At 43.4% G+C, this 15,626-nt stretch overlaps 1 protein-coding gene across 2 annotated transcripts in view; it reads right to left on the reverse strand.

The window, feature by feature from the left end:
• Window positions 1-11,512: 11,512 nt before the first annotated feature.
• ADAD1 (adenosine deaminase domain containing 1) overlaps window positions 11,513-15,626 on the reverse strand; it is a 756,025-nt gene continuing 751,911 nt past the window's right edge. For both annotated transcript variants that reach the window (XM_085641552.1, XM_085641551.1), the window contains one exon: window positions 11,513-11,796. In XM_085641552.1, the coding sequence (XP_085497678.1) occupies window positions 11,683-11,796 (114 nt within the window). In that variant the 3' untranslated portion in view covers window positions 11,513-11,682. The remainder of the gene's footprint in view (window positions 11,797-15,626) is intronic.

Raw genomic sequence — 15,626 nt, forward strand, 5'->3', positions numbered from 1 at the left:
TGAAATGATGGTTTACAAAGATAATTAATTGGAAGTTCAGCCTGAAACTCGTGACAAAGCAACATATATTTTCCTCACAATTAACTCGTGCCCGGAGCACACTACTGAGCGCGCACGCCAAGTTTTGCCTGAGGCAACATTAAAAAATGTTTAGAGTGGGAAGATAAGGAAGGGAAGGAGCGCATTACATCCTTCTCTCGTTTTCAGCATGTCAATAGGCCCAGGTGCAAAAAGAACGGGAGATCACCACTTACAAAGCAGGAGATATTGCTCAGGTTGACATTAAGATGACAGAGCCCTGACACAGAAAGATGAGCAAAAAACAGAGCAGGGCACGAGGGCCATGCACGCGAAAAGATCATGAACTGGAGCACCACCACCATGGCCACGCGTGGAGAGAGCACTTTATTAACTTACCAGTGACCAAATAAATGTGCAGGAAGAACAGACTCACTGGCAGCAAGAGATTGCCTAAAACATGAGCAGGTCGCTTGGTGTACGAGAAAAAATGAGCAAGTCACTAGGGTGTTCTGCTGTGAGACAGCCCATATAAGAAGAGCAAGTAACCAGGGCCATGTGCTGCATGAGATCATGAGGAAAATGAGGTAGCCACTGGCACCCATTCACTGGGGCTGGACCAACGGGATTTGTGTAGTAGAAGACCATGCGTGAGAGGGAATGGTATCAGACGGAATGAAGAGCCCCGCTGCACCTTTCGGTGAGGGGCCCCTAAAATTGGCACAATCCATTCTGGAAATGACAAGAACACATCTCTCAACCAGGTCACCTCTTAGACGGCGACAGGACATGGAGATGTGCGTCTCATACTACAGGAACCTATCTTTTACACCCTCGGCAAGATAAACAAGTTACCATAATCATGTTGAAGACTATGCGCAAAAGAACCACAGCCCAGGAATCTAGTTTAATTTCAGCTTCTCACAATCAAAAAAACTGATGTTTGGAGGGTGCTAACCATCCTTCCAATAACCAGGTCATCTGCAGAGAGAGGGGCAAGTAAGAGAGCATGAACAGCGTCTGCAAGAAGAGGTCACAAGATTACTAACCAGCAAGTCAAAAGCACTTTAATCAAAATGAGGACAACTGGGCAAAGAGGTGGTCATCTGAACTGTAAACTAGACACAAGTGTGCTGGGATATCTGATCACGGTAGCCTCAGAAGGAAAGATAACTAGCACAAAAAATCTGATTAGCATAGCTGTGGGCACCAGTTGTTCAAAAGTAGGGAGCAGGGTTTGGAGCTGGTGCACACAACCATCTACTTGTAAAGAAGCATCACACACGTTTACAATGGGATCTAAGCTGGTACTTGCACCTGTGCCTACCAATACAATAGTTGGCTCGAGGCTTATGTACATATAGGCTGCAGCCACACTATTCTACACTCTTTTGCTGTCATACGGTTCAGAAGAATCAAGTAGGTCTGCATACCCAGACAACATACCTTCAGAATATGTAGGCTTAATTTCTAGCAAGCTCTCTGTGTGCCACCTGGACACCTAACCTTTCACGGTACCAGACGGTATCTGCAACCTCAGCATGACCACTCCAATTCCCCCAAGGAAATTGTGGAAACGGAACTAACCTTTAATCCTTACTCAAATGCCCAGAGGGAGACACAAGGAGGATATAAACTAGCTTTTCAAACGTTGATTGAAACAACTGAAAAAAGTGAGAGCGTCTATTATTAATAGAATGAAACAAAGCATTGTATGCAGTATTACAAGAATGGTGCAAAAGATAAACTGTTCAACCATTTAAACTTTACAGTGTGATTATGATTATATTTACAAGTATACGTACGCTTACACTATAGAAAGCATACTGGGAGTGCTCTCTGTCAGATCCTGTGGGAGAACCCAACCCCTATACCCGAGTATGACGTATCAGGAAGCCGATCTGGTGTAGAGCGGGCTACAGTCCTTTGCAGGATAAAGGTTAGCATCACCAGGGCTGCATCTCAGTCACAGGCACAGCATTCCAGGATAATTCACAGAAGTGCTTCTCTGTCGAGTATGGCTCAGAGGTGCTTTATTTAGTAAAAGCACTGTTCTAATCGCACTGTGTCAGAGGTGCAGTGCTGATGTGATTGTTTGCCTTGCAACTCAGCTGATTCCAACCAGACAGCGTGCCTTGGACACAGTCTCTGGACGACATGATAAAATTCTTACTAAGAAATATGTTGCAAGCAGAATAATTTCTAAGTATGTTATCGTGCAAGTGCAAGGCACGTAAAAGTCACAGTTTGGAAAAAGATGTCAACTTTAAACATGTAACCAAAATGGAGACTGTGCACTGGCCCTGTCAAACCTTACAACACTGCCACGTTAACAGAGGGATGAGCAGCAGCCACTCTTCACAGCTAACTGCAAACCAGCACCCAGCAAACAATCAATTGGACAACCATAGATTTATATAGAGCGTCAATTCAAGCCTAGGCGTCTCGAGGCGCTGGGAACTGTTTGCTGCTGCATGGAGGTTTGATCATTCAAACATCCAGGTCTTTAGTTCTCTTCTGAATTGCTGGAGTGACTGTGTGGTGCAGGGGGAGGTTGTCCCACGCCTTGGCAGTCAGGTGCAAGAAGGAGCATCCTCCTCTGTCGGCTTGGCGGATCCATGGGGTGCCTGAGAGGCACAGGGAAGCTGAGCGAAGGTGTCTGGTCGATTGGTGGAAGGTCAGGCGTTTGATGCATGTTGGTCCTTTGCTGTACAAGGCCTTGTATGTGTGGGTCAGCATCTCGAACTGGCATCTCTTCAGAATGGAGTCCACTGTAGTTTATTGAGATGGGGTGTGATTTGGGCCCTTCTGTGGAGGCAGAGTACGAGTATTGTCTAGGCTCTCTCCAGGAGGCGTATGGTGATGCCTATGTAGAGCATGCTTTCGCAGTCCAGTCTGCTGGTGATGAGGGCTTGTGTATTGTCATGGTCCGTCTGGTGTTTACTGGGAGCCATCTGAAGATCTTGCGGAGCATACAAAGGGTGTGGAAGCAAGCAGATGAAACTGCGTTGACTGGTTTCTTCATGGATTGCTTGCTATCCAGGATGATGCAGAGGTTGCAGATGTGGTCTGTTCGGGCCGGGGGACAGAGATCCGCGGGCCACCATGAGTCATTCCATGTCAAGGAGTTGTTTCCAAAGATGAGAACTTCTGCCTTGTCCGCGTTGAATTTAAAACAATTGTCCTTCATTCAATCTGCAACGTTCATCATGCACCTGTGGAAGTTTTTTTAGTGGTGGAGGGGCCTTTGGATAAGAAGATGAACTGAGTGTCATCGGCGAAGGAGATGATGTTGAGTACCTGCGATCTGATAGTGTCAGCCAGGGGAGTGATGTAGGTAAGGGTAGGGCTGAGGGACGATCCTTGGGGGACTCCGCAGATGATCTTCTTGGGCTCCGAGGTGAGCGATGGGAGACAGATTCTTTGGGTTCTGCCGGTGAAGTACGAGGCGATTCATTTCAGGGCCTTAATCTCAATGTGGTTGTGTTTTCAGAAAGCCAACAAGACTCTGGGTAGTAGACCTAAGGCTCACTCTACCAGAGGTAAGGCTGCTACAGCGGCTTTACTACGTAACGTCCCTATTGCAAATATCTGTAAGGCTGCCACTTGGAAGTCAGTCCATACCTTTGCCAAACACTACTGCCTGGACTCTGATGCCAGGGTAGATGCTCAGGTTGGGCAGGCTTCGCTAAGGAATCTATTTGCACAATAGTGGGTATGCTTGATTCTTCCACCGCTTGGGTTGTTTTTTGGGGATGGGCTTGCCAGTCTATTCATGTGATTATGACTATACACAGAGATCCCCTACTACAGAACTTTGGCTGCAAAGAGGAGCAGAGAGATAAGCAGGTAGTTCTTCAGTTTAGCCGGGTCGGCTAATGGTTTTTTCAGGGGTGTATCACTTCCACATGTTTCCAGTCCTCTGGGAAAGAGGCTGCGGTGATGGTGGTGTTCAGGACGTGCCTGAGCTCGTCACCGATTGTCTTGCATCTGAGGTTGAAGACGTGGTGGGGACAAGGGTCTGTGGGTGCTCCAGAACGCACGGAGTTCAAGATAAAGATGGTGTCTTGCGTGGGGAGGTGGTCCCAGTGGGTGAGCAGAACTTTAGGGTTTGTGTTTGTTAACTGGTTGGTGCTTTCGGAAGTGGAGGGTTGGAGTTTGAAGTTCTCATAAATGGCTGAGATCTTGTTATAAAAGAAGTCAGCAATGTTGTCGTGCAATTCCTGGGAGGGTGTGCTGTCGTTCTCAATGGCTACGAGACTGGAGAACTCTTTCATGATGAAGAGTTCCTTGCTGTGGTTTGTGCTAGCTTTGATGTGGTCTGCTAGGGAATTCTTGGTTTCTTTCAGTTGACGGTGGTACTAGTTAAGAGTGGTCTTGGAGGCGGTGCGGTCTTCTGTTATTTTGCTGATTCACCACTTCCTTTCTAGTTTACGGCAGTTGCATTTGGTTGAGTGCGGTTCCTTGCTGAACCAGCTTGCTCTTTTGATTGGTCCTTTGGCCATGACTGGCTTGGGCAATGGTTTCGGCTCATTCTGTGATCCACTGGGAGATGTTTTTTGCTGCTTGTTCTGGGTTGAGTGTAGTTTCTGGGAGGAGGGAGCCGAGGGGGGCTGTTCCACTGGTCTTCTGCTACCTTTTTCCAGTCTCTGCACATGGTTCTGGAGGGCGCGGTGCCAGAGTAGTTGGGCCCTAAGATTATGACGTGGATGTTGAAGTGGTCAGACCAGGTGAGTTTGGCATGGCATGGCTGTATCTGACCCTGTTGCTGGAGGTGAATCACATCCCCCATGATTGTAAATATGGGATACTACCACTCCACTCCACTCCACTGCATGCCTAGTACACCGCCTTTCTTGCAGGGTACTGAGGTGTACCCACCAGGCTCCCTACTCATCTTCTACTCAGCAGTGCTGGCTGCTTTCCTTGCCCTCTGTCTCCAAGCTCCTTCAAGTTCCATAGAAGGGGTGTTGCATCCTCCCAGGGCTTGCCTATGTCACTTCACACCTCTTCCAAGGTTCTGAAGTAAATGTGTTGCATGTTACAGCGATTTGAGTGTTTAGTTGGAATAATATTGCCTTGTAATGAGGTCAATGTTGTTATTGTTTTGTTGTTCTACACATTGGTGGGTAACATTTTTTATACAGACATTGTGTCTGTGCTTAAGTATGTAGTCAGTAATGAAAAAGACCAATATGTTTTATAACCATTGATTTTTGTATCTGATTGGAAAGGTGTGGGTTAGGAGTATGGCCTATGTTCAGTATAGAAGTGTAGTGGAATCAACAACTTGTGATGCTGCAATTGTGTAACTGCACTTAAACCAGAAGTGGAATCAAATCGAGAAAAAGAAAGATGGCACATGCTCCTGTCTACCATCCCGGAGAAGGCGATTCTGCTTCTTGTGTGGGTCTGAGAGAAAAAGGAACAACCAATGGCTCTTGGTGTGTTGGAAAAAGTCTAAGTGTATCAGGGTAGCGGGAGAAGAGTGGGTAAGAGACAGTAATCACAGACAAATGGTACAGTGGTTCCAATGCTACAAGCTGCACAGATCAATAAAAAGGATGAGAAAAATGAACTGAGGGGTTGCACTATCACATAGGGAAAAGGGGTAACAGACAATAGTATATACTGACATGAAGCTCAAGTAACCACTTTACCTAAAACTACAACATTTCAAAGAAGGTCACTATCAACAGACACATGACACCTCAAAGATGGATACAGTAACTACACATGGTATTTCACAAACACCATACGTAGACATACTGTACCTGAGAGGAGGGTCGCTCCCTCTTCACATGTGGCACCTCAACAGCTAAACACCTTAACAGGAAAAATGAAACTTCAAAGAGCGTAGGCCTTATACTTCAACACAGAGCCGCAAGGGAGAGCACTAGACCAAAACAGAAGGAATCTGAGACTAGAGTCACTATCGCCGAGAGGGATCACTATACCTACACACAAAAGAGGCACTATCACCAACAGCACATCTGAAAGAGGGACACTTTTTGTACAGGCCCTTCAACTGTACCCTTTCCTGGAGAATCACCAACGCCGCACCAAAGAATGAGAAAAAATAACCTTGGAGAAGCTGCACTTCCAAAGGGGAGTCATCACTGGCATCCTTGTGTGGCAGGTTGGACTTCCCTGCTTTCTTCATCCTTTAAAGTCTCTTAACATGCATCACTGCTATTTACTGTTAAGGCTATGAGCGCCTTTTCTTGCTATGCTCCACAGGGTAGTCCAATAGTACACTTGCAAATTGGTGCAGGTTTTAAATGGGGCCCCAGGTACCTTTGACACCACACTGCAAAAGCCAGTTATAAGAGATGGAAGGTTAGTCTGTGGTACAAGTTACACTCTTAACGAAACCGGTAAGGCCCTCTATCCAGTTAGATCATAAACCTAAGTCAGGACAGTGCAAGATACTCAACCTTTTGGCGATTGGGGGGAAGGGGGGGGGGGGGGGGGGGGGGAGGTGAATCATTTTATTGGCAATTCTTATTTTCGCACAGTACACACATTTTGTGGGATTGGAGAGAACATATCATACAGGTTTTACATCATGACTTTCGGTAAACTGTCACTTCAATAACGACATATGCTGTAGTTACTTAGACGTCTTTGTCGTTGTGTGGGGGGGGGATGGGGGGGGGGGAATACTGGTTTGGAGCATGGGTCTGTGGGGTTTTTCTGTGGTATGTACCGTGAACTCAGCATTAACCTGCTCTGCTGGCTTTGTGGCATACTACTTGCTGTGTTTTTAAAATGAGGAACTAAACTCTTCAACTGAGGTGACTATAACTGGGGTACACTGTATCTGAAATAATGCGATTTGATGGGGGCCGAGGAACTGAGTCATCCCAACTAGTCCACGGGCTGTGCAGGTGTTGGTGCGCGTTGTGAATGTCAATCAGGGGGTACTCTATGTACCGTGTATCTCCAGCTAAGGGTCATGCCTTGCTACAGGTCTATTCTACGGAAGGGCTACGCCGGGCCACTTCATGGCTCGCCTCTTCTGTGGGCGGGGCCCAGAGCCCTGCACTCACTCAACCTTTTGGTGATAATCGGACTTATTGCAGTGATTGTGAATTTACAAGCATAACCAAATATATTCAAAAGACGACTTTCTTCTCTGCACATCATATCTTTTTTGGCCTGGTTACATAAATTGTGATCTTACATAGCATGGCATAAATACCAAATTGCACAATTCATTTACCCAGGCCGAAAAAAATATGTCAAATGAACTTGAAAAATACAATAAAATCAAATTTTGAATATTAGCTACGATTGTGAATTCACAATCAATGCAACAGGTGTAATCAACAAACGATTTGTGCATCTTTCACTCTCCTGCTATTTAAGAACACATTCATTGTACACACCCCCAAAACAACTCAGATCTGCCTGATGTGGCTGTCACAGGGCTTCAAAACCATTGAACACAAATACAACTTTCTACACAATACATTCAGCAGAACTCTCTAGAACCAATACAAAGCAGACATGCCACACAGTTGAGTGTCAATGAGTTCACAAGAGCACAGCAAGGAAAGTACAAATCTCCCTCACCTCTGTAAAAAAACAAAAAGAACCTAAATTAGATGAGGCAGGAGTAATAGTGGGGGTAAGGGTAGGATTTATTGGAGCATTTCTATTTGCAAAAATAATTTGAAAGTTCAGGTAAATGGATATAGATATTTAACATCACATACACAGCCTAATGCAACCCTGCTACTTGATCAATGAGCTCCATGCTGATTCAAATTGCTGAATTTCTGCCACCATACAGGCCGTACAAAATATATGTAACCTGCACACTCCACTTTTAGTAAGTTAATTTGTTTTCTTTATATTACATGGCCCGGTCCCAGTTCTCTCTATTAAAGAAAGTGAAGCCATTTCTTTCAGAAAGTGACTTCAGAAATGCTATTCAAGCCCTCATACTCGCACATCTGTATGGTGGTAACGCCCGGCTCCATGGCCTTCAAGATGACTTCATGGTGACACCCCTTTAAAGACATTCTATACATTGCCTATAGGGACTGAATAAATATGGTCAGATCACCCCTATCCTGATGGAACTCCACTGGCTCCCCTTGTCAGGCAACACCATCTTTGAAACCTGTTACATTATTAACAAAACCATCACGACTAGCTCCCCCTTATCCTGCAGACAAGATCACCATCTCTGGTGGGTCTCAAAACACTCTTGGACAGGACAGCATCAAACTGCAGACTAAGATGTGTAAATGAGAAAAACAATGCAGCAGGCCTTTTTCCATCTATGCAGCCAAGATCTGTAACAACAGCCCCATATTTATCAGAACTGTCCCAGCGCTGCTCCAATTTTGGAAAAGGTTGAAGTCGCACCTCTTTATAGAGCACTACATCACGATGCATTAACTGTTCTCTCCACTCATTGGCTTATGCGGCACTGTGCTGATGTTGGCTTGGTGTGAAATATAGATGCAGACACGTGTAGCTATAGATACATACATGTGTTAACTTTAATGTATTTGTTATGCACCCAAGATATTAAACACATCTGCTCCCGTTGAGGGCATCATATTGTTTATTACCATACAAGGGAAGGGCACCAAATTTTAGTTATGTGGTAAAGCAAAACGATACCACATCACTACATCAATCAAAAAGAAAAACAAATCAGGAAAATAAAACACAACACAAACAAACCAGCATGAGTTTAATAAAAAGATACAACAAAGCAAAGCAACAAAGTAAAGTTTTTTTGCAACTAACATCGCAAACATGGTTGTGAAAGAGGACTACTAAAGTATGGCAAATATTTTTGAATAGCTAGAGAAATGACGAGGGCAGGAGGAAGAGGGTTTTGGAAGAGAGTGTAAAGTGTTATAAGTAGCCTACCTAGTAATAGATGACGGTCTAGCAATAGTAAGCACTAGAACAGGAAGTGACAAAAAGGAACACTGCAGACTTTGATGCATATAAGAAACACAAACATTTTGACTGGAAAATGGATCCCCCTCAAAAGTCCTCAAATCCACAGAGAAGGGCCAGCTCCTCAGTTTTGGCATAATCAATACAAGACAGGCTTAAGACTGTTGCAGAAAAGTAGTTTTCCACCTAAATCATTTAGATATTAAATACCTGCACAGTTCAGGACTGCCTTCTTCATTTACTAAGCAAGGCAGGTCATACAGTAGAGACAAAATGTATGCACTGCTTCTATGCTGCCAACTCTCAAGTGATTTTCCTTGGGCACAAAAAAAGAGGTAGTCTGAATGAGGCGAGCACAAAGCTGGCCTAAAAGAGTCTGACATGCACATTTTTCTCCGGTACAGGAGCTAGCCGTAGAACTAGTGATACAATGGTGCACACATGCACGAACAGGATAAAGCAGTCCAAGAATCCACATTAGGACCCATAAGTCAATACTATTGCGTTTGCACTCATTCAATAATGGAAGAGGCAATGCAGAGTACTCAACCTAATATATACATAAATTACTATGGAATTAGATATTTATGAAGAGTAGAGTCGCCATGCTGTGCCCTCATGGCACAGATAATCTGCAGCAGAATTTAGAATGATGAAATCTGGGATGAAAAACCAAAGCAATGAACCAGATCTTACTTGCCTTCCAAAGACTTAATAACTAGCAATCCATTGCAGGTTAATCTGCTTGTTTAACTTTTTAAGGCCAAAGCTCTCAATTCTGTGGATCAAAGGCATCCAAGAATGCGCATATCCCAAACATTGGGTACCCCATTGTGTGGAAATTTCTTAGCTGGAGAGACAAGGCTTTGGATATCAAAAGACCTGATTAGCCGCGATACTAAATGAAAATTCTATTCTACTAGCAGCCAACGAAGGCACTGAAAGAAAGTCTCCTGCAGAGGCAGGCACCTTAGTTAAGCATACAAACGTCAGAGCAGTTCAGTCACAATGCAATTATGTGACAATGGCCAGCAACTTTCTGAGGGCAAGTAAGAAATGGGAATATGAGAAGTAAAGAAAAGGGCAGCTTTAACTTTGCCAGACAAAGACTGGTTTAGACACCTTTCCCGTTCGGTCTGTAAATTGGAAGGATCATAGTGGAATTTGCTAAAAAATACTAGTATGTCTTTTTTTGCAGCATTGATGTTCAACATATTTCTAATTATTGAGGAGCTTGTACTAATGACAATATGAAATTTGTAAAGGACAGCTCAATGAAATTGTAAAGTTTGACTATGAGCTACAAGTGATCATCATAGATATCACTTGCAACTAGAAACAATGTTTTAGCTGGTTTATATTGTAAAGGACAGGTAAACTAGCAATACATGAGTAATGGCACACTGAAATGTCTGGAATGAGGATAAAAATGTAGGAATTACCGTGAGGGAAAGATGTTTAAAAACAAATGATTAATTAGATCCACTGTAGTTCGAGCTGTGAGAAACTTTCAGTCAAATGATTGATCAAGATGAAACAAGTAACAGTGTCAAAAGGAGCAGAGAGGTCAAAGAAAGTAAGAGCAGTATAATTTCAAGCTCGGTCTCCATGAGCAGAGTGTCTGCTGTGACAGACTCGCTGTCTATAGACAGACTAAATTCAAGGTGGGCAGGGTCAAAATGATTGCTTCCACAAAGTCCCAGAATTGTGCCAGGGCTACATTCTCAAAGTCATTTATTAGAAATGGAATATTTGAAATTGGTCAATAGCTTAAAGCATCGATTTGGAGCAAGATTATTTTTTACGTACTGAAGCTACTGGTGCTGTCTTGAGAGAGGTATAGATTAAAACTAGCCTGGTAAGGTCAGGACAGGTTCTCTGGGTAAAAACGCAGGAATACGTTTATTGAATGCAATGTCAGGCTCCAGGAGATCAATACAAAACTTATAGCACTTCTGCTATACAAAGTGAAATACAGACATCCTGCTGTAAAATATTAAACCGTGTGGCTTTTTAACCTGAGTGGATTACCTTAATTATTCATAACCAAAGGCTGCATCCAAGAGAGGTAATTGGCGTAGAATGTTATGCAACGTGATTTAGCATGGTGTCACACAATTGTACAATGTTGAAATGGCCTCATGAAAGAATCTCTCTGTATTCTTGACTAGCTGTTTTACCAGAGGTTATGCTTCAGCGTGAGCATGCATATTAACACAATCACTCACAACAAGGGCGCGGAAATTTATAAACCGAAGAAACTACCCATGTCTATTTACTGTCTTGTGTCCTAAATGCCTAACGCGGTACCCAAGAAGATTCCTCCTACATGCAATGGACTGTGCATTGAACTTTACATTCTAAAAATTAGCCTTAGTACTTTTATTTAATCTGTATTAGTTGCAGATACTGTACTTAGGCATCCAAAAATAGTCAATTATGTAGCCAGGACATTTAGATAGGAACAAATGCTCATAAAATAACATAACTTAACAGAAAAAGCAAATTAAAATTTAAAGGCAAGTATCTCACACGTTTGTTATATAGCAGAGTTTGAGCAAGAAAACCAGTCCTATATCACTTTAATCTCAGTTCTTGCTTCGGTGCCTTTTAACAATTTGTGAAATATTATTAGATATAACGGAAAAAAAACCTTTATTGTTCAAACGTATCAAAATCAAAATATAGTTCAAATTTATATTTTTGGGACGAAGCACACAGAATCAGTTTCTACAGTTAAACCTTGAACTGTTCCACACTTTCACTTTTGACAATCCAGGATCCAAAACCTTGCTGCTCCAAGTAAGACTTCATCAAACTTTTAGCTTCTTGATAGCAAGCTGACATGGCCTACACAAGAAGAAACACCAGTTAATAAAATGTATGGCAAACTCTGCGATATAAATAAGACAATAAAACACAGCTGGTAGCAAACCTATGATTTCCTTATCTTTGCAGGAATGACATAAAAGAAAAGATCCTCATTTGGGATATAGTTTTCTTTCCTTTTATTTAGTTGATACAGATATGGAACATGTTTTGCAGCTGCACTGCTAGAGTTTAGAGAGAAAATTTCAAATATACTCGTATGTATTGGAGACTTTCCTCTGCATGTTTTTGTTCTGTCCCCTAATATGTGAAAAAAAGTTACATTATGCTACTCTCTACTCCAATTACCGGTAATTCTAATCCAAGAGATTGGTCAACTGCCCTAGATTCAGGTACTTGCAACTCTGTCAGACAGGTTCATAGAGGTCAATGACATTGGAACACCAACACAGAAAAGAAACCATGTGTTGAGAGTTGCTTACAAGGTTCCACAGGATTGCCCTCTTGAAAAAAAATCTTAAATGCACTATTGATGACAATGACCACTGCTCATGTTCATATCACCACTATTAGCCCAAATTCTTTTCTTATACTACCACCACCTGATGATACATTTATTCACATCAAGCGTGTTCCAAAGTCGTACGTTTTCAAAAATCACACTTAGAATTTTCACTGTGCATTGATCTAGCCGTTGTTTCATTCGTCCTTTCATTTTATTTTGTATTCCTATTGGTGGAAGTAGTAGTTGGTCAGCTTAGTGTCAATATTGAAAAGCTAGACTCGCCATCTAGACAGTCAGTAATAGACCAGCACATCAGCATGGGCAGGGAGTGAACACAGGGACTGATTTTAAACTAACTGTCATCAGCAGTGGCAGGCTAATATGGTGGTTTGCTCTGGCAGCTGTACTGTTACGAATGTGACAAAATGGCATATACACCTGTGTGACAACAGCCTTCATTTGCATATGAATAACAAGCATTTGCGAGAGTTTAAGCTATTGACATTGTAAATGACAATGCTTATTATTTATCTGTTTTGATAAATAACATATAAATAAAAGGCATTGTCATTTACAATGCCAATAGCTAAAACACTATTTCATTTCAAAGAAGCGGCCACCATTGTCCCAGGCTGCTTAGAAAGTGAAAGCGAGCATAGCGCGCTGAATGTTGCAGGAAAGCATGCCGTGCCTTCAGTAGGAGAAACTCATTAAAGAAAATAGTGCTTGCAGACTAAATAAGACACACGGTGGAACAACGGAAGTAAAAGGGCCAGTTGCCATGGGAGGTTACAAATGAAGACAAGCCGGTACTAAGGAGGGACTAACAAGCCTATTAATGAATCAGAAGCCAGCATTTACGAAGGACAGTGACACAAGCTAATGCCAAATGTGGGCGGATTGTGGGTGGGGCTACGAGTCTATATTCGAATACAACATGCCTCGCAGAGCAGCGTATGCGCTACCCAGGCTAGACTTAAACATGTGGAATTGGACTCGATATGCCAAGGACTGCAGGTTACTCCCCACTTTGGGTGAAATTAATTATAATCCTGCTATCTAATAGAGTTATCAACCAGTATAGTAAATTCCGTTAGCTCCATGCAGGGCTAATGGAGACCTTATTATGGAGCCCAATATGTTTTACCAGCTGAATGAATGAATGATTTGAGTCTTATCGTGCGCAAAACTTTGCCCAATGGGCGTCAAGGCGCCTAAGTCAAATAATCCAGCTCGTCAATCAGAAACAGCGAACTTTTATTAATACGCTTTGGTAAAGTACCAGGTTTTAAGGGCCTTTTTAAACAAATCCAAAGAGGGAAGAGTTTTAACCTCAATTGGGAGAGAGTTCCAAAGCTTAGGGGCAACCACAGAAAAAGCTCTCGCTCCCCATCTGGCTAATCTAGTGCGTGGGACTACCAATTGAAATAATCCAGCAGACCGAAGAGTTCTGGAAGGGCAGTAGCGAGTAAGCAAAGATCCAAGTGCATTTTCGGTGTCAGCCACAAGAGCCCTGTAAGTGAGACATAGAATCTTAAAAGAGACTCTATGTTGGACAGGAAGCCAGTGAAAATCTCTCCTAGCATTTGTAGCCGAGGATGCCAGAGGGAGGGCCAGAACAAAACGTGCAGCAGCATTCTGCACAATTTGCAGTCTATGGATCAGGCCTTTGTTGGATTCAGCATATAAGGAGTTACAGTAGTCAAGCCTGGAGCCTATAAGAGCCACTGCAATCTGCTTCCGCGCCTGCAAAGAGAGATAGCTACGAATCCTATTTAGGATTCTAATAACACCCCAACATGTGGCCACGGTCCTATTTGTTTGGAGCGTCATGGAAAGTGAGGTGTCAAAAACCACGCCGAGATTTCTGGCGGATAAAGAGGGGGTGGGGCAGATGCCAAGAGTAGTAGGCCACCACTCACTCGACCAGACGTCTAGATCTTTCCCAAAGACCAAGACCTCTGTCTTATCGCCATTTAATTTAGGGAGTTGATAATCATCCAATCTGCAACATGCTGCATGCATGACCTAAAGCCAATGGCAGATGTCTGGACAGAGGAATGGACCAGTGACACCATGATCTGGGTGTCATCTGCGTAGGACACCACCTCCATCCCCTGCGATCTTAATAGTCTAGCAAGGGGGGCCACATAGATGTTAAACAGGGTCGGGCTAAGAGCCGACCCCTGTGGCACCCCGCATTGTAATGACTTGGCAGGGGAGAGGAAACTTCCAAGCTTTACTCGTTGTTCTCTATCAAGGAGAAAAGAGTCGAGAAGATTCAAGGCCGGTCCGGTAACCCCTGCCTCACTGAGCCGAGAAGTTAAAATGGCGGGAGACAGGGTATCGAACGCGGCTGTGAGATCTAATAGGACCAGTATTGTGGTTTGGCCAATATCCACCTTACGTCTGATGTTATCGACTACAAAGTGAGTGCGGATTCAGTGCTATGATGCTTTCTGAATCCGTGCTGTGTATTATCAAGATACTCACTGGTCTCAAGAAAGGTGGAGAGATGAGAGTGGAGGTGTGCCTCCAATATCTTTGCAGGAGCAGGAAGCAGAGAAATGGGTCTAAAATTTTTAAGGAGACCAGGGTCCAAAGAAGGTTTCTTAAGGAGGGGCTTTACAATAGCCTTCTTCCATACTACTGGAAAAGAGCCCTGAACAATGGACTTATTCATAACTTCCAGCATAGGTGGCAGAATACTGTTTCTACACTCCTTCAAAGTTTTTAGGGGTATAGGATCCATAGGAGAGGAAGATTTAATCTTATCAAGTAGGAGGCTCAATCCTTCAAGAGATAATAAAGGAAATTCCCTCAATAGTTTGAGAGGCTCTTTACCCAACGCATCTAACTTGGCTATAGCAGCAGGAGTATCCTTATCCAAGGACTGGCATTGGGCTTCAAGAGCCAGATGAATGTCCAGGATTTTATTGTGGAAGAAGTCCGAGATGTTATCACATAGATCCTGGGAGCTCACTACAGGATCAGGGAGTTGAAGAGAGCATAGGGAATCAGCAATTTTAAAGAGCTCCCTAGATGACGTTAGGGAACCTGTAAGATTAGAAAAATACTCTTGCTTTTCCACTATGACTCTCTGTTTATAGTTCCGCAGAGCGGACTTGTGAGCTACGCGATCTTCCGGATCCCAGGACTTCCTCCATCTTCTCTCGCTACTTCTGCAACCCTGCCTTAAGAGTCTAAGATGCTCGAAAACCAGGGAGCAGTAGGTTTCTGACGGGCTACATATCGCAAGGAGGCGGGGGCAAGCTCTTCCGCAGCACTGGAAATAGAGTACATAAGTTCATGTGCTGCATCATTCGCTCTCTTTAGCAATTAACTA

This window comes from Triturus cristatus, chromosome 2_2 (assembly GCF_964204655.1).
Source record: "Triturus cristatus chromosome 2_2, aTriCri1.1, whole genome shotgun sequence".
Lineage (NCBI taxonomy): Eukaryota > Metazoa > Chordata > Amphibia > Caudata > Salamandridae > Triturus > Triturus cristatus.